The 19306-nt window shown below is 45.4% G+C and overlaps 1 protein-coding gene across 2 annotated transcripts; it reads right to left on the bottom strand.

The window, feature by feature from the left end:
- Positions 1 to 1449: 1449 nt before the first annotated feature.
- LOC119558183 (zinc finger SWIM domain-containing protein 8) lies at positions 1450 to 19126 on the bottom strand. 2 transcript variants are annotated; one of them, XM_037871450.1, is made up of 8 exons: positions 17524 to 19126; positions 7784 to 8023; positions 7569 to 7729; positions 7177 to 7487; positions 2378 to 7105; positions 1969 to 2307; positions 1747 to 1896; positions 1450 to 1661 (listed from the first exon to the last, which is right to left on the bottom strand). In XM_037871450.1, exons 1-8 carry the CDS (start codon positions 17777 to 17779, stop codon positions 1595 to 1597), a joined length of 6252 nt encoding a protein of 2083 aa, XP_037727378.1. In that variant the 5' UTR covers positions 17780 to 19126; the 3' UTR covers positions 1450 to 1594. The 2 variants fall into 2 exon arrangements, with proteins under 2 accessions (XP_037727378.1, XP_037727377.1); XM_037871449.1 differs by having other exon boundaries at positions 7784 to 8026.
- Positions 19127 to 19306: the final 180 nt, after the last annotated feature.

The raw sequence follows: 19306 nt of genomic DNA on the forward strand, positions 1-19306 counted from the left end.
AATAAATTTGAAAATCCTAAAAAATTGCTTAACCACAGGTATTAAATATATATAGGGGTGTACATAGGTATAGAAATCGTTCATCCTTTTTTACTTAAGACTATAAAATATATATATAAACAATGAATAAAATGTCGTAAGCCTAAACTAGAGAAGGTTGGTGTTTTTACGTTTTGCGAAGCTGGTGTTATATGAAAGGAGGTCGAATTACTTTAAATTATATATAGAGATATGGTTTAGGGTTGTAAGCATATATGTATAAGTCCGAGTTTATATAACTGTAGGTGTAAAAGACTATTTGATAGATCGTCTATAAATACGTTAGTTTAACTGAACACATTTCTGAAAAATCAAACAGAGTTTTTCCATCTCCTATGGTTATTGGTTTTGGTATGCGTGGGTGTGTGCGCGTGTGTGGGCGTCGGTTGTTGTTGTTGTTGGCAGATATCTCAGTCTAAAAGTACACACTCACATTCGCACACACCACGCATGAGAAGTGGCCCTTTAATGTATATATATACCTTGATTTATTACGAAAAAAAAAACCCTAAAGAAAACTCAAGTTTAAAAATAAAAACTATGTTTAACATGAACTAAGTGCGGTGGTTCTCGGGATGGGAATGGCTGTGCATATGATTAGAGGAGCATCAGCAGCAACAGCGGTACTACCGTGATCAGCAGCAGCACCAGCAGCCAAAGCCAAACCCAATGGGAATTCTCGTCGGCAGTCGCAACAGGCTGCTGCTGCAGCTGATCCTCCTCCACTTTTTTCGACGCCGCTGCCGCCTTTTTCTTGCGGCCACCAAAGCGACCACCCTGCATCAGGAGCAGCAGGCGCACCAGCTGCTGAAGACCCGTGCCCGTGGGCAGTGCCAGCGACACGTTGTTAAAGTTGTTGATGGTAGTGGCTTAGCGATTGCAGCTGGTACTGATGAGGATGTGGATGCGGATGGGGATGCGGTTGGGGTTGCTGGTGCGGATGCGGCTGCCCTTGTGGTGGTGGGTGCGCATGACCCCGGGCATGGCTATGCATGTGCAACTGCCGCGTGCTGGAATAGTAGTTCGGCATCAGCGAGTGATAAGCGATCGCTGCTGCCGATCGGCCGTTAGTGTTGCTGATGTTGAGCGGCGGTGGGGCACCCAGTAGTGGTGGCCTTCGCTCCATGCGCTCCGATCGTTCGTAGCCGGGTGTCGGTGCTGCTGTAGCTGAAGTTACTAATGCTGTTGCTGATGTGTTGTCGCCAGATGTTGCGGCCACTGTGATTGGTGCTCCTGTTCCTGCTGCTACTGCTGTTAGTCCCGCAGAGCTGATGGCCGGCGTTTCAAGCAAATGATGATGCCTGTGGTGATGGTGGTGATGATGATGGTTGTGCCCGTCATTAATGCCAATGTTGATGTTGCCGACGTTGCCGTTGTTGGCGCCGCTGCTGGTGTTGTTGATGTTATTGTGATTACCAGCGCTGTTGTTGGCGCTGCTAACGCCAGCCGGCGTTGTTGCCTTGCATTCTGCTGTGACCGTTGTCGTTGCAGCCGCCGCCGTCGCCAATGTTGCTGTTGCCACTGCCGTCATCAGATTGCAAGAGTCAAGTCTTTGTCATTTGGAGTTGCTTTGTAGAGCCGCATTGATCTGGGTCCACAGCTCTTTCTTGCACGATTTTGATCTGGGAGAAAACAATTAGTCAGTTTCAAAACGTCCGCGAATGCCTGGAATCCATGCTTTGCAATATATATAGCGTTCTTGCTTACCGCTTGATAGACTGCAGCCAGTCCTTGAATTGGGCGCTACCCTCGGGTGTGATTTGGAAGGCGGCGCGGGCTGCAACAACGATGCTGGCAAACTCCTCATAGTCGCCTTGAGTCAGATGGTAAAGCTTCTGATGGATGCATTGAATATACCTGAAGCAATGGAAACACCCCACCCACATTACATGAAGATCATCATTTTTGAAGATCACCTTGAATACTCACATCTGCTGGCACTTCTGGACGAGCGGTGTGAGCGCAGAGCGCAGGTGCTGCATCACCAGTTGGTGGTTGTTTCTGCCCAGATAATGGGCGGATTCGATGGCCACGTCGTGCAACACGAACGGACTTACGATCGAGTTGACCGCGCAGATGCAGAACTGGTGCAGATACTGGGTGCCTAGCTTCTTGCTGATGCGCAGCAGCCATTTTACATCCTCGCCGTACGGCGGGTTTCGGGCGTACTTTGCTTGCGGCCGGTCATCGTGAACACGTCTCGCTAGCGTTTCCATAGCCAGCATGCCCACGTTGTAGGCGGCCAGCAGATACCGCAGCTGGGTGGATCTACATAATAGGAGACATTGATTAAATAAACACTTTAAGTAGTCATCAAGCGAGAAATATTTGTACTCACGTAAATTGATGAGGCTGTCGCTGTCGCACAGGTGGCTGTGAGGGCGGCGGTTGTTGCTGTTGTTGCGGTTGCGGCGGCGCCTGCTGCATGAAGGGGTACACGGGATGCTGGTGCTGATGCTGGCGCATTGGCATTACGCTCACGCCCACCCCGGGCGGTCCGTTTGGAGGCGGAGGCGGCGGTGGTCCATAATAGCCCTGTGGCGGTCCCATCGGCGGGCCCGGAGGAGCCTGCATCGCCTGGTAGGCCTGCGGTGGCAGCGCCTGAAATGCTCCCGGCAGCGGTGGTTGCTGGAAGCCAGAAGGCGGCTGGCCCGGATGACCCTGCTGACCGGGATGGCCCGGTGGAGCCTGACCCGCCATCTGAACCTGTTGCTGCTGCTGTTGCACCACCTGCTGCTGCTGTTGCACTTGTTGTTGCACAACCTGCTGTTGTTGCTGCGGATTTGGCGGCGGCTGGGGCGGCGCCTGTTGGTAACCACCATAGGCCTGCGGAGGCGGCGGAGGTCCCGCCGAGATATACATTTGCATCTGTCCGGGCGGATAGCTTAGGTTGTGGTGATGAGCGTATAAGCCCTGACAAAAACTGTACGGTGGATACGGCGCTAGTCCGAGGGGAGCCAGCGAGGCGACGCCTACGGGCTGGAACTGGGCCTGCGGATTCTGCACAGAGCCAACTACGGGCGGGGGCACGGCGACAGGGAGACCAGGTCCAGGACCCACTCCTCCTGGCACCCCGGAATTGGCCATACCGAGCTGCTGTTGCTGCTGTACCACCTGCTGTTGTTGCTGCACTGCCTGCTGTTGCTGCTGCACCGCCTGTTGCTGTTGCACTGCCTGCTGCTGCTGCTGGAGCTCATGCTGCTGCTGGGACTCGATCAGGGCGCTCAGACTTACGGCCGAATGGTCCATGGTGTCGTCGTGCGGCTCGTGCTCGCTGTTATTCGGCGTGTTTCGCATGTACAATTCGTACCAATAGCGAGCCACCTGGAACAGCACCTCCGGATAGACACCACCGCCTTTAGCAGCTGTCTCCACGGTAAGACAAGCCCGCTCCAGCATTAGATCGCTCTGCTCCTTGCACTGCAGGATCGCCCGCTGGATCTCGTTCGGATTAAGTGCAGCTGCATGAGGCAGAACAGATAGGGCCAGCTCCGCCGCCGGGTAAACCATATTGCTGTCCCATCCACGAGATGCGCGATCCGCCATACCAGCCGCTTCGGGAGGCGTGAGGTGCGCCTCCCAAGTGTCAATCAGAAAACTAATTGCCGGCGCTCCGATCTCCATCGCTTGCCCCAGGATCCACGAGACGTGCGACGAGTAGGTCCTGGACAACCAATTGGGACTGACGCAGTTGTGCAGACCCAGAGCATACAAGCCCAACTGGAAAGCGCACATGTGAAGAGCACGATGAGGTCCATGGTGATTTTGGCTGGTGCTTGCCTGAGTGAACAGCGATGTGGAACTATTGCCGCCGGCCTTCGTCAGCACATTTTTGGCCAGCTCGAACATGAAGTGGGCACTGGCCTCCGATGGCTGGTTTGGTATCGAAGGGTATGCCCTCTTTCCCTTGTAGCGGCTTTCCTTGCTTCGGCTGCTGCTGGAGCTTCCACCACCACCGCCACCTCCACCACCGTTGCCACCGCCACCGTTTCCTCCTCCACTACCACCACTGGGATTTCCGTTGGGATTTTGACTTCCACTGGCCGTAGTGCTGCTGGAACTAGGTGTCCCCGTGGTTCCTGCGGCATTCGGGGTGGGAACTATACCTTGGCCTCCACCCGACTGGCTGCCACTGCTGGCCATGCTCAAAGCGCACATACTCAGCTCCAGTTCGGCGCTCGTGGAGCTGTGTGGTCGACTGTTTCCTCCTACACTGCCGTAATCCGTTGGAAGAAGCTCACACAGATTGGCTACCGGATTGCAGTTGGAGGAGGCGCATCCAGAGCCACCTCCATAATCGTGCTCCTCCCGGCGCGTTGGCTGATTACTTGGCGTCCTCACTGGTGGATTACTCGAATAGTATGCGGGCAGGAGCGGCGCATTTAGAAGAGTGTGTATGTCCCTGTCCAGCAACTTATCCATTATCTTGGCTATTTTGCGGGGGTCATCCTTGTAATGAGAAAGCAATGTGAGAGCGAGATCCCCACGTTGTCGGCGGGTTCCTTCACACAGCAACGGATGCTCTGCTTCCGAGACATTGGCTTTTAATCCCAGAGCTGCCACTGCAGCATCGAATCCAAGACTCTCATCGCTGTTATGCTTGTACAGCAGTAAACGGGGGCCCGTGCTGACAATGGATTTACCTGCCGCACTAGCTCCACCGCTTGAAGAAGCCACCCCAGGGCCAATCGCAGAGCCACCTGCAGGGCTGAGGGTAACCAGAGCATCGAATATAAAAGTGGCCAGGTTAATCGGCAGCAAAGCCTCCCCTCGTGTCTTAAAGGTTCCACTGCGGAGCTGCTCCGCTCGCTCTCGGATTACCTGAAGCTCCGCCGATCCCAGCGGCAGACGCTTGAGGAGAGCCAGTATGTCCGCCTCCTGGTTGGCCAACTTCACCTCAAGGGGTTTGGTGCTGGCGGGCGGTCGTGGCATCTCCAATGCGAACAGACATATTCGAAAACCAATGTGGTAGTGTTCCGAGTTCTCCGAGAGCACTGTGCATAGGAAAGCGCACTTGGACAGTGTAGCGGAGGCCACGACTGTCAGCTGATGTGAAATGGGATTTACGTTCTGCTTCTTGCCTTTTCTCTTAGGTGCGGGTGGCAGTTCCAGGAGAAGATTGGGAGGATTGGCCAGCATCTGCTCTGCCAGACGTACTGCCAGGATGCAAGCTTCACCGCCGTGACCGTGAGCATGCAGTCCCTCAGCTCTGGCCAACAGTATATCCCAAGCGTCTTCTGTGGGTCGGACATTGGAGAAGACATGCGGTTTGTCGCTGGAGGCCGCTACTGCTGCTGCCAGAGTTCGGGATGTGTGCGCGGATGAGGTGGATGGCTGGTCCACTGAAGCACCCAGTCCCAGAGCTCCCATCCCTCCTGCAGCGCTGGTTACAAGATGAGGTGCAGTGGGCATCACAGGCACCGTTGAGCTGGCGGCCAAAGCGGCTCTAGCTGCTGCTGAAGTGCTGGGCACTGGCGTGAGATCTCCACCAGCTGTTGCTCCCTCTCCTTCCTGTACTGGTTCCCCTAGAGCTGATCCGTTTCCAGCGGCTCCACCCACTCCACTTGCTGATCCACCCACTGTTCCTTGGTTAAACTCGTCGCTACTGCTGCTAAAGGATTCATCCTTGCTCAATCGACGAGGTGTCTGCTGCACTCCGCCTCCAGCTCCAACAGTAGCCTCCTGACCAGCCATCAGCATAGAGGAAGTGGAACTGTTTGAGCTCCCCGAAGCTGTCGAGGCCGATGAAGATGCCGAGGAAGCAGACGAAGTGTCCGATGTGGAGAGGACTTGTTCTACGCCCACTGTGACACCCACTCCTCCTACTGGCACCTCATCCTTGCTCTGCTGCGACACTGCATCAAAGCTGCTCTGCGAGTCCGACTCCGTGAGGGCTGACTTTTGGCCAGGCACAACCGCTTGTCCAGGTGGGCAGTAATTGTGACTGCTACTAGTGTCGCCGCCGAAATCATCGTTTTCACAGAATCCCTCGCTGCTGGCACTCGAACGATTACCATCAGCTGCTACCACTACCTTGACATTTGCCACAGAGGCGCTGACTCCTGCGGAGCCACTTGGGAGCTGCTGCTGTACGGGATTTACTTCGGCGGTCGCTGCTCCAATAGAGTTATTTACTCCTCCACTTATTTGACCAACACCTGCGACACCTCCACCCACATTAACAGAACCCAATCCCGTGGAAAATCTGCCAGATCCTCCGCCAGGCAATGCAGCTGAGCCCTCCAGATCGGTCGGATTTGTATAGAATCGTGACTCCCGAAAGGGTCTGTCCAATCTCTGCTTAAAGGCTCCCGCGTGCATGCCGTGATCGCTGGAGGCACTAAAGTAATTATAGTGCTTGTTGTTCGTCATCAGCGCTTGGGTAGCATTCAGCTGGCCGGGATTGTTGGTCTCGCCCTTCAGGTCTGTATGCTTGAAGCAGGTGAAGGGCGAGTAATAGATGGGATTCGTGTCGTGGGTGTGCGTCACTCCGGGAATCGGGTAACCCTCCCAGTCCAAGTAACATGCCTCGATGGCCGGTTTAAAGCCGATGAAAAGTTCAGTCTCGGACCGCGAGTTCTGCTGGTGCTTGTTAGTGTACGACGACGGCATCATCCGGCTCTTGACCACCCGATCGAGTATCTTCAAGTGCCAGGCCGTGAACTGCGCGTGCAGCATATCCCGCTCATCCGGCGCCAGGCCGGGATTGAGCGCTGCCAACCGCCACAAGGCCACTATCTCGTCGCACAGCGAACTGCAAGCATGCTGCAGGGCCGTGGAATTTGAGTGTGTGTTCGAGTGCTTACCGCCCGAATGGCCGTGTGAGCCCATCATGAGCGCCAACTTCGTCTGGAACCACCAGATCAGTATTTGGTCGCAATACAAGCACTCCTCCGTAATGATCTCCAGCAGACGCACTGCGTTCCGGTCGCAGCGCCTGTACATCTCACGTACGATCGAGAGCAGATTCCACATGCCCTCCGGCTCACGACCGCGCAGCGGTCTTAGCAAAGAACTCCACTCGGCCGCTGCCGGGGGAGCCGAGTTTGTCAGATAGTTCACATCGCTTCGGATGAAATTTACAAAAAATATACATTAGTCATCAAAAGGCGGGAGAAGAAATCAACTAACTCTCACCTAAACACAATCGGGGCGGGCAAACAGAACTTGATGAGGATCCGTTTAATGTTATTATGCAGCGTCTTTTCGTCCAGATACCAGCTGGTCTGGTCGTTGATTGAGGCCCCAGCCGTGGGATCGGGTGCACCGCACACGGTGTTGATCGCCGTGGGTTGGGCGCTGAGCAGCTCGTCTAGGAGCCGCTGGGCTGTCGGAAGGATCTGCTGAGGCAGCTCGCTTATCAGATACTGGGCGAACTTTTGCAGCTGGTCGCGTTGCAGGCGGGTCAGCGACTCGGAAACTGGAGCCCGCAAACAGACTTCCTGTGGCTGCAAGGCGACAGGGAAATTATAAAATTGATTATTTGAACAAGGTTTCTTAGATCCCTATAATTTGTTGGCCATACTTACGCAATGTATGCGATGCAGACAAACGGCGACTACGTGGGAGCACCAGTAGGCCGACGAGGTGCAGGTGCAATTGCAGGAGGAGATGCGTCGACGGTCAAAGGTGACGGCCACATTGAAGTACGCACGCGGCGTCTGACTGACGCTGGCCGACAAATGAAAGCCTGCAATCGGATTAGTTAGCATTATTATTTCCGATAAGAGGCATACAAACTCACCTATTTGCAGCGGATCCTTGACGGCACGCACCCGAAACAACGAGTCACCGCGATTAAACTCGTCCGCAGAGCTGTTGGCCAGGCAAGAATACAACCGGATGTCCTCCTCGTTGTCCGGAAAGCTCCAGAACGCAATGCGCAGCTGCAGCTGCTCTGGCACCGGCGGATACACATGCTCCACGAGCTCAAACGGTATGTAGGAGGCCACACAGCGGGCTGCCAGCTCGGCCAATGTGGAAACTTCTGGAAGAAGGTAAACCAAATATATAGAACATCTGAACTACGTGAAATGCATAGGTATTACTGGGTGGAATTCTTTTAAGGGAGCATCAGCTCTAAAAACGTTAATTTCTAACCCATTTTTTATAGTAAGCATGTTTTTAGTTTTAATCCAGTCCAATCAACTCTTGATTTCAGCGACTTCTGATGAAATATATATGATCTGATATGATATGATCTCCAACAAGATCACTATGAAGTAGATTTGGATTGGCTCAAATTTGCGAACAGGTATTTTTTTAAATTTAGTTTAAAACTTTTTCGCTAGAAACATTTTTTCTTTCCGTTTTGGTAAGTATTTTATTTTGCCCTGAGACCCAAATTGATGGTTGTTTTTCTTCTACGTAAATAGCTTAACATGTAAATGCGGCATTAAGCATACAAATTCGTCACATATTATCTTTCCTATTGAATAAAATATCAACAGATTTGCTGTATGTGGTGTGCAATCTCGATGCAATTGCAAAACATTGATTTAGGTGATTTTTGGAATTTACATGGGTATTGGTAAGGGCAAAATCTCATTTACATTTTTTTAAAAAATGTCATCATTTCAAAATGTGGCACCCTGCTGAAACCAACTTGCGCTGCGCAGGAAGCCCAAGAATCTGCATGCCTATTTCCAACATTCTAGCACTTTTAGTTTCCGAGATCTCAGCGTTCATACGGACAGACCAAAGTCTATAATATACCGTCATTTTTGCAAACAAGGCTCACACGTATAGGAATCTATTTTTAGGGTGTCGTTACTTTGCTTCTCTCTCTCTTTCTCTGTCACTTGCCCGGAATCGCTTCCTTTTACCTGTTACATACTTTCCGACAAATCTAGTATTCCCTATTTACCCTACGAGTAAAGGGTAATGCGATCTAACTTTTACATTTCTCACGCACTGTGTATGAAATACGCGATGATGAAATTGCTACTTAGCATAGGTATATTATTACACAAAGAAAATTTCAGCTTCATTTAATAACTTCAAAATGTTGCTTTTTAACTTCTGTCAGCTGTTTAATATAATCTTTACATTCAAAATTTAAGGTTAGAAATTAGTCCTTTAACTTCAACAAAGGGAATGTCAATGTCAATATTTATTAATTATAGAAGATGCCAACGACTTATTCCATATTTCTACTACCATATTTAAAGACAAACAAAGCGAGGAAAAGCCGCATGCACGCACACAGACACAAAATACGCATGCCATGCATTTCATTAATTAAACAACTTTTTCTAAAGCGGGACGGACAACGACCAACGAAAGAGAGGTCAGCATCGGGGTTTTTGTAAGGGTCATAAATAGACCAATTAGCAAAACCACACCACAATTTTTACGCTTTACACTTTACATTTTCATTAATGTTCATCCATGTTCTTGCTATATAGGAGCATAGGGTCATGACTTGGTAACTAGTAAGGCGGTTGGAACAACGAAATAAAATAAGAATTACTCCAAAACAAAATCTTCGAGTACGTGGACCCCACAAAGGTGTGCGGTTTGTAGGCGTTAATGTGGGCGGGGCAATGTGTTGAAATAAACCTGCGCTACACAAAATTCTCTAGAGTCTACATGGCTAATCCCAAATTTAATTCCTTTAGTTTCCGAAATATCATCGTTGATACGGATGAACAAAAGGACTGAAGAACGAGCATGGCTAGATCGACTCAACTGGAGATCATGATCAATAATATATGTACTTTATAGGGTCGGAAACGAGTCCATGTACCTCTTACATACTTTCCGTTCATAAAAGGGTCATCCCTTTAAATATCCCCAATAATAGGAAAACTCGACGAGATGTGAATATGGCGAGTTAGTCACTAATCCTACAAATGCAAAATAGCGTTTATACTGCGTTAACGGCACGGTCCGTCGTCTTAGTTTTAACAGGATCTTCATCTTCAAATCTTATAGCCTCATCTCAATTTAAATAAATAAATTATGACGGTGTTTGGTTCTCTCTCTTCTTGTCGTGAGAAAAATATATGAGTCTTAGCCACGCAATTTTTCCCTGCGTAAACCAATGTCATTATCTTTGCAACGCAGTTGAGTTGTGAATAAACAGTAATCCACTGAATTGGCATGCAAATAAACAAATGGCAATGGAAAAGGGGACCTGCATTTTAAAGGTCTTATTCCCATTGCCTTTAACGGCCAGAACACAAAAGACAAACAAAAAAAAACCCAAAGCATTTCAAAGAATATCGAGCTTTGTTATTGTATGGTATTTATAATGTTGCTGATGATGCAGCCAAGGTTCAAGTTCGCCCACACAAATTAAACATTCGAGCAGGAGCATAGCCAGATCTAACATATTTCACTTTCAATTCTAATCGTTCAACCTGGACATGATGACTCACATATTTCCCTTTCAATTATAATCGACCAACCAAATCAAACGAATTCGGTTTTTGGTCTTACAGTACAAAATTCCAACTTGTATTACAAGTTAAAAACAATATCTTTAAATAACGGTGTTATAGCCAAGCTCCAGGAGAGCTGGTTGTCCAACATTAAAAATGTAAAAAGGTTGAATTATTTTACTATCTAGTCCCTGAACGAAGGAATTTTTATGTGTAGTGTGTTTTTATGTGCAAAAAAAATAAAAGCTCAAGTTTTTAATAAACTGAAAAATGTAAATTTATTGTGTTAGTATTCTTAGTATACTAAAAAAAATCAATTATTGGCAGTTACAAGTGAATATAATAATTGTCGAGCGAGTAGCTATAATAAAGCCATAATATCAGCACTGGACGACAGAACACTCATTGTTTTGTTTGTTTGCTTGTTTTCTTTCTCTCGTTCGTCGGTTCGTTTGCCCGCTCCCATTCTTCGTGCAACCCCCCTCACCCACTCCCCCGTCTTGCTCAGTCATCGCTTAATTTTCAGACACTTTGGCACCATTTTATTCAGAGTCATTTTCCGCAAGCGTTAACCTATTGCTCATGCCAGCTATTTTTTAGTACACACAGCGCTAGAGGCGGTTTATTGAAACTACATAGATGTAATGTTAAATTTTTAGTAAGTAATTATGTTTTGCAAACATGATTTTTTACCGTGTTGATCTTAAGTCTCTCAAGACCTATCTCAGTAAAACTTGTGTGCATAAAACAGTTGTATTTTGATTTTCAAACTTTCTTTATCCATAACTCCCAGTCTTTTTAATTTTAAATATTTACCCATATCCTTTTGACTGACGGGGACGAGGAAGGCAGATAAAAACAAGAAAGGAAGTTAACTTCGGCAAGCCGAAGTTTGTATACCCTTGCAGTTATAATTATTAAATTTAAAAATAAGATAAGATAAGATAATATGTCAAAAAAACACCGAAGCTATAATTTGTTTCATATTATTTTCCCACCAATTTTTCGATCGTTTCTATGGCAGCTATATGATATAGTCGTCCGATTTTGATCAAATTTAATTCGAAATTCAGAACTAACTTAAAAATGTTATTTCCAAGCGTAGGAGGTTATATGTTAAAAAACACCGAAGCTATAATTTGTTTCATATTATTTTCCCACCATTTTTCCGATCGTTCCTATAGCAGCTATATGATATAGTCGTCCGATTTTGATCAAATTTAATTCGAAATTCAAAACTAATTAAAAAATGTTATTTCCAAGAGTAGGTGATTATATGTTAAAAAACACCAACCATATAATTTTTTTTCGTTTTTTTCCGATTGTTCCTATGGGAGCTATAAGATCTAGTGGTTCGATCCGGCTGGTTCTGACTTATATGTTACCTGCATAAGAAATAAGACTTTTGGAAGAGTTTCAGCCCGATAGCTTTAAAACTGAGAGACTAGTTTGCGTAGAAACGGACGGACAGACGGACATGGCTAGATCGACTCGTCTAGTCATGCTGATCAATAATATATACAAATACTTTATGGGGTCGGAAACGTCTCCTTCACTGCGTTGCAAACTTCTGACTGAAATCATTATACCCTCTGCAAGGGTATAAAATAAAATGCATTCGTCAGATAAAAACTCGGATAAGTCTTCAGGTAAGGGGCTTAGCTGATTCAGAATGACCCCATGAGTCAGATTGATTTGATTGAGGAAGTTTTAATATCTGATCCGTGTATTCGTGTATATGTGGCCAACTTCTGTTTTAGCTGATTCAAGGCTCCTGCTTCCCCAAACTGGTTTCCTCTGTGCTTGAACCGTGCTTGCTCTTGCATTCCCTTTTGCATTTCTTTAACTTTAATTTGTTTTCCATTCCCATATGGGGCACTAGCAAAAATGAAACAATGAAAAGGAGAATATAACACACAAAGCAACATGCTCCAGTTATTTGGGTTGTTGCTGAACGACTCGTCAAAGTTGAGCAAGAGGTGCTGAAGTGCCGAGCTACAGCAAATGCATTCGGCACACCGGTTACTACTACGTACTACCCCAAAACTGCGATTGGAGTTTTCCATATGGCCAAACGTGTCCCAATTTTATGAAAACAATATTTTTAGCTAACTTTATCTAGTGTTGCTCACAAAACAAAGGCTAATTGTTTTATTAAAGCCCCATAGTTTTCTTTGTTCACCTTACAGCTCAAATGTGTTTATGGTTCCTAAATAATATACACACACATTCTATAATATAATAGAATAATGTAAAAAATAGTTTCCAAATTAATTGGATGGACTAATCATAAGTCTATTTTATAAATCAAAACATGATCATATCGAAAAGAAACATGATATGACATTCTTGCTGTGCCCTCATATTTTTGGCATTGGCCGCTGTGTTTTAAACAACTTTAGATTCTTCGACACAAAAAGCTTGCTGAAAACGAATTAAACTGACGCAAAAGAGGGGTCAAAGCATTTCTGCACGTGTGTGCTGCATTTGTAAATGCAGTTGATTTGGCTGCGGAAGTGCATGAAACTGATATATGTATATTGCGAAGAGTGAAAAACGAAATTCAGAGCCCGGGGCTTTTGGCTCAGCTGGTCGCTGTTTTAGTTTCCGTTGGAAATTGACACCGAGGGAGCCTCGACCCACTAATTAGATGATGACATGTGGCAACGCCGACCACTCGAGGCACGCACACATGGCCGCACACCTCTCACGGACACGGAGTTGCATTGTCAGCACTGCAGCGTGACCATTCCACGGTTTCGGCTTAATTGGGGTCATTGCATCGCATCGACGACGTTCTACGTTCATGCGGGGCCCACTCTGCAAATCCACTTGATCTGGGATGTTACTGCCTTCGCATAAGATCCTAATACTAGAGTTGCATTAAGAAATGCTAGAGGTGCACAATCTTTTTCGATAAAAAAAATATTTTTGTTTTGACAGCTAAGCATTATGGATTTTAGTTTATTATAAAAGGTTAGGGGCCACTATCCCCTTTGTTCAGCACATCATATCATTGAAGAATACAGTGGGATCGTGGAATGTTTTAATATTTGACAAGATAGTTAGTATTCAGGGTGTTTATTTTCCAAAGAAAATATTTCCTATACCTCAGAAACTCAAAGTTCTTGAAAAGTCTTTAAGTCTCGAATTACCTGCACCAAAGTATACAACTGTAAATCAAATCAGTGGATTTTCGGCCAAATATAAGAACAAATACTATATCTAGGGATCCGAGGAGCTGCATGGTGTAAGGGAACTAGGGACTCTCGTCCGTGTCGTCTTCTTTATTTTTATTACATCCCCTCGGGCAGGTTGTGATGGTATCCTTGAAAAGGTTCTTTGACACAACAAAGCAAGACTCTAGACGCCTCAGATCGACGTCGATGTCGGCGTCGGCAGCGGCAGCGGTATCGTTTTGTGGCTATATTGTTTTTATTGCGGTTATTATGTCTTTCGAGCATGAAAATGCAGCTGGCTTTGCCTTTACATACACACCCAGCCGCAGGGCTACCACTTTAGCTATTTTCCGGCCAAAAGGTCCGAGAACTAAACTAGCTAAACACTACATGAGTATATTTTACATTATAACATCCTGAATCGTTACCACAGTATATCTAGATGTTTTACTACCAGGTTGCATAAATAAATTGATAAAATTCCCAATGTTAGTTAAAATTATTGAAAGACCAACCTGGGTAGATAGATATAAAGGAACTGCAAAAAGGACAACTAGATGGATATGTATTTTTGTGTAGTCCTTTTTCTCACTGAAAAAATGCTAGACCAAACGAAATCAAACGAATGTAGTGGAATGCGCAAGTGACGAAGGAGAATGAGCGACGAGGACGAACTGCGCAGGCGCTGCCAGATATATCCATTTATTACATAATATGCTGCGACTGCGCACAGGATACCGAAAACAAGTAAAAAAACAACTATTTTTCAGCAGGCCCAAAAACAATGTCCGTCCTACGTACACAAACGTAATATGCCACAAAAAGACAAAGGAGGTGCAAAAACAATGTAAAAGGAACAACGAATGAAAATGAAACGTTGCCAGCTAAAGTCGTGATTTTGACTTTAGCGATAAGAAGAGGACTTCGAGGAAAGGTGAGGATACGAAGTATAGAATTGCAGACATACCAACCACAATTACAGCGTGCTTGTTGTTGCGCTTAAGCGAATTTTACAGAATTTACCAACAGCAAAACGGTCACGCGTATAATTGCAGAATAAACCGTGTGGCAAGGTCTTCTTTTGCTTACTTAATTTAAATAGAGTCATTTGTAGGCGTTTGACGTGGCAACTTTACGTTGGGCTTTAGAACTTCTTTTAAAATTTCAGTTCTAACCAGAATTTTGCGATTTGTGGATGTTAGAGTGGTCGTGGCAAACTTATTTTATGTAACTCAATAGTGATTGACCAAATTAAGGCATTCAAATTATTTTCAGATCTAGCATAAAACTGTGAGTTTCGCGAGTTGTCTCTCGGCTGAAACAAACTTACGTTGGGCATTATACAAGGATCTGCATCGGAGATCCCAGCGCTCAAACGGCCGGACAGACGACCAGACAGACGGAAATATAAATACAATATCTAATTTCAAGTATCCGAGGCTATGGGCGTTGGAAAGTTGCCTATTTATTTAGCTGTTTTCCCGTTTAACTAGCGGCAGTATAGAAAAGTCGAAGAACTATACTATCTTATTAGCCCGTAATAACTGGACTATTACAGCAGATTTTCATTTTGTCTTGTATATATATGAATCGCCTTAGCACCTAGATCTCCTGGATTTATCTATACAAAAGTTGACAACCAAAAGTGTAGGTCCTAATTAGTACTAATCAGGGGACTGTTGGTTTTAAATAGTTCTACCCAAGACTGTAGGTGCCACGGAACTTTGTCCGAATTGATTTTTTACAAAAATAAGGAACGACATAAAAAAGAATCAAAATTCTATCAGCCCTAATCATTGCAATAGAAAATTTATAAAGGAAAATGAAGAGCATTTGATCCCTTTTCTCAGACAGGTGAAACGTAAGAACATGTATGGACTTAATTTTGCCTCTGAAACTGGTACAATTACCGACTGGATAAGCAATCTTTTATGATGGTCTTTATTTAATCGAAGAGCAAATTCAGATATCTTTAATTTTGCCACTTTTCTGCAGTTTCTGGCAGTTGTGTCATTTCAAAGAGTTGAGTTCACGCCGTGCTGCTACCTTTCTACTAGGGCGGCATGTTTTTATTAATTTTTCAATAACTAAATGTTATTTACTTGAAATGTTTGCTACAAATATCTGCATACCGTAACACAAAATTTAGATAACTTTGCCGATTTATGATTTTTTCTAACTGTTAGCTAGTTGGTTTTGTGGATGGGTTTTTACGAGAAGGTTTATAAAATGCTTAGTTTCAAAAATAACCCGAAGTAAATGTACAAATTGTAGTATGTATATATATATATTTTCATTAGTGCTGTCTTTAATCATGTTTTATTGTTGGTAGCATTAGTAAGTGAGTTTATTTTATCAAAACCCCTGTCACAAGTCTCCTCTCACAACGAGAGTTGCTTTTAGGTGTCATATGGGCAAAACTTACATATATTATATACTTTAATTTCGACGACTATTACAGAACCACATTTCAAGTTACTTACTTTATTAAGCTGACAAATGTCTTTATACGATTTATACAATTTTCCGCCCTGGCAGAACCAACGGTACTACGTAAATTTTAATGATTCAGCTTTTAGCTATTTTATTTAAGACAACCGAAAACAAAATGTATAAAGAAAATTGCTAAAAAATTGATTTCTGTTCTTAAGAAAGGTGTACGGTACCCAAATTTGTTTCAGAATACATTCTTCAATACTTTGATAGCCCCTCACGATTATCAATGGCGCCCTAAGAACCTCCCAAAACTGATTGCTTAGCTCCTCAAAAACATAGTCTGGGTATTCCCTAAACTGTTGAATTGCTAGATTGTTGAAAATTCAACAGAAAATATTAGCATTTGGGGTAACGACCCTAAACGGCTTATGGTGAATTTTAAAATAGCTGTGACCAGTTTTCAAATTCTTTTGAAGTAAAAACATGTAATATTTTGTTTTTCATTATAAGATAATGCCCAAAATTAAAAACAAAGAATGAAGAACCGAAAAAATTTTTTTTTATTGATTTTAATAAAATAAGGCGACAACTCTGGTTTTCAGCAATTCAGCAGCTTCGTGGTTGTGGAAGTGTTGAAATTTGAATACCCGTTACTCGTAGAGTAAAACGGTATACTAGATTCGTCAAAAAGTATGTAACAGGTAGAAGGAAGCGTTTCCGACCCTATAAACTATATATATTCTTGATCAGGATCACTAGCCAAGTCGATCTAGCCATGCCTGTCTGTCTGTCCGTCCGTATGAACGCTGTGATCTCGGAAACTAAAAAGCTAAAAATTTGGGACTTTAAAAGATCGTACATATGAACGCGGATATCTCGAAAACTGTCAAAGAAGGAGACTTGGGATCTAAGATTTAGATTCCGTAGCAGCGCAAGTTTGTTACGCGAATATGCCACGCCCACCTAACGCCCACAACCGCCCAAACCTGTGTAGCCCACAATTTTCATACCTATCGATTGACCCAAAAAAAGTTTGCCACGCCTACTCTAACGCCCATAACGCTTAAATCTGTCTGCCGCCCACATAACAATGTATTGAGATCGCAGGTAGGTGGCGCATTACAATCTCGCTTTGCTGATTGCATATCTCCATCCCCCTTTGGTCCCTTTAGCTGAGTAAAGGGTATCTGATAGTCGAGGCACTTAACTATAGCGTTCTTCCTTGTTAAAAATTGAGTTTGTATGGACCAGCTGATAAACAGCTGAACAATTTTAAACAATTAAACAGTTTTAGGGAATACCCTAAATAACAAAATGTGGATGCAAACATAATACCTTAAACAGATCTTGGATATTGCATGTTGCTAGTACTAGACATTAAAAACCTTTAAGGAATACAACGTGTTTTGAACGTGTAATGCCCTGTAGCCTGATTCTACGAACTAAAGCGCGAGCCTAGAAGGTCTTTAAGGGAGGGTACTCACCATAATATCTGCCGCAGGTGGATGTGTTGGCCATGGCCGCTCCACTGCCGCCCGGCGTGCATGAACTGGAGGCACCTGCTCCGAACGCCATCGCCATGCTACCCATACCGCTCAGACCGCTACTGCCTGCACCGCTGCCCGCAGCGGGCTTCTTCCAACCGCGCCAGTTGTTGCACAGCGATTCCGGTTCGGAGCTCCAGCTGCACAGCGAGTCCTCCTCGAAGCGGATGGAGTCGTCGGAGCTGAAGCGGTCCATTTCCTCCGGATTCCATTCATTGGCCGCTGCTCCCGCTCCGTCTCGGCCCGCTCCTCCGCCTCCTGCTCCTTCGGCGCCAGCGCCGACTGCAGCCGCTCCTCCGCCTCCTCCATTGTTGTTGTTACCGCCACCGTTGTTGTTGTTGTTGCGGGCAGCGGCAGCCACAGCTGCCCCGCCTCCAGCGTCACCGCCTCCTCCTCTGTTGTTGTTGCTGCCGTTGCGATTCGCCAGCGTGAGGCTGAGATTGTGTGTGTTTACAGTTGCTCCTTTTTCAGCTGCTCCTGCTCCCCGATTATTTGTTTTTGCTCCGCTTTGTTCGTCTCTCTCGCTTTTCCTCCTCTCTTTTGGATGGATGTATAATGGATCTCTGCCAAACCGAACGCTCAATTTAAAATCGTGTAAAAGGCGAATTTCTTTGAGCGTTCTCCTCTCTCTCTTTGTCTCTCCGCTTCTCACCTCTTTCTGCGTCGCTCTCTATATGCTGGATTTGCTTGCTGTTTAATTAACTTATTTACTGTAGATTTATGCTTAGGGCTTTAGTTTTAACTTTAGATTTGGGAGTTTAAAAACAATTTTTATTTATATGTACAAAATACGTTCAGTGCCGCGGTCTCTGTCGCTGCCTCTGCCCGCGTCGACTGGGACTGCTATTGTTTGTTGTCGTTGTTGTTGCATGTGAACTTTTTCGTATCCCCCACCGAAAGAGAGAGCGAGATGGGGCTGTACGACTGCCAAAATGAGAGGACCAATTTGTAGTTGTGTTGTAGGGGTCTTCTAGTCGTTGTTATTGTTGTTGATGCTCCTCTTGTATTCGCTCCGCTCTTTCCACTCTCTTCGCCGTTAATTATTTTTCACTGCTTTGCTTTGTGGCTCATCTTCGCTTTATCCTTCGCGCTCCCTCCCTCTCCCACACTGCTGCCACTCACTCACTCTCACTCACACAGCACTAGCAGTAACAACAACGGTGCACACAACATCAATATATTGGATATATATCAACACTTTTTCGCCTGCGTATTCGTCTGTGTGTGCATGCGTGCGCTTGTCGATTTTCACTGCCTTCTTTTCTTTGTGTGTATATGCGCTGCGCGATGTGTTTGTCTGCGACTGTGCGTGTGTGTGTATGAGGGAACGAATTGCGTTTAAGGCGAACGTTTATTTAAAATCCTTAATGCTTTGCTGGATTCTGCGACCACCGACAATTAAAACAACCATGCACGCGTCCTCCAAAACGACCGCTCTCGAGTTTGCTGGCCGAGTTACGATTTGTTTCAAGCTACGCACGGTTTTCGGACACTTTTACACGGGCTTTGTTTTTAGCCATCGCGATTATGATTCCCTAAAACCCGATAGCGTTATCGATACACACGTCATGGTCTATCGGCCAGTGTGACCGCGGAACTATCGATAAGTTATACCCTATTAATTTTTTCGAATATATCAAAAAGTCAATCGCTATGTACGCAAAACTAGCGGCACACACATATCGATGATTTTTAGTATTCTAGTACTCAAACCGAAACGCAC

The sequence above is a fragment of the Drosophila subpulchrella genome, chromosome X (assembly GCF_014743375.2).
Source record: "Drosophila subpulchrella strain 33 F10 #4 breed RU33 chromosome X, RU_Dsub_v1.1 Primary Assembly, whole genome shotgun sequence".
NCBI classification, from domain to species: domain Eukaryota; kingdom Metazoa; phylum Arthropoda; class Insecta; order Diptera; family Drosophilidae; genus Drosophila; species Drosophila subpulchrella.

Excerpts from the sequence above, each read along its gene's own strand:
- LOC119558183 (XM_037871449.1), bottom strand. The coding sequence starts at position 17,779 with ATGGACCGCTTCAGCTCCGACGACTCCATCCGCTTCGAGGAGGACTCG. Across the intron at positions 7,106-7,176 it reads CCCGCCCCGATTGTGTTTAG|CGATGTGAACTATCTGACAA; the intron begins GTGAGAGTTAGT and ends TTTCATCCGAAG. Across the intron at positions 2,308-2,377 it reads CGACAGCCTCATCAATTTAC|ATCCACCCAGCTGCGGTATC; the intron begins GTGAGTACAAAT and ends CCTATTATGTAG.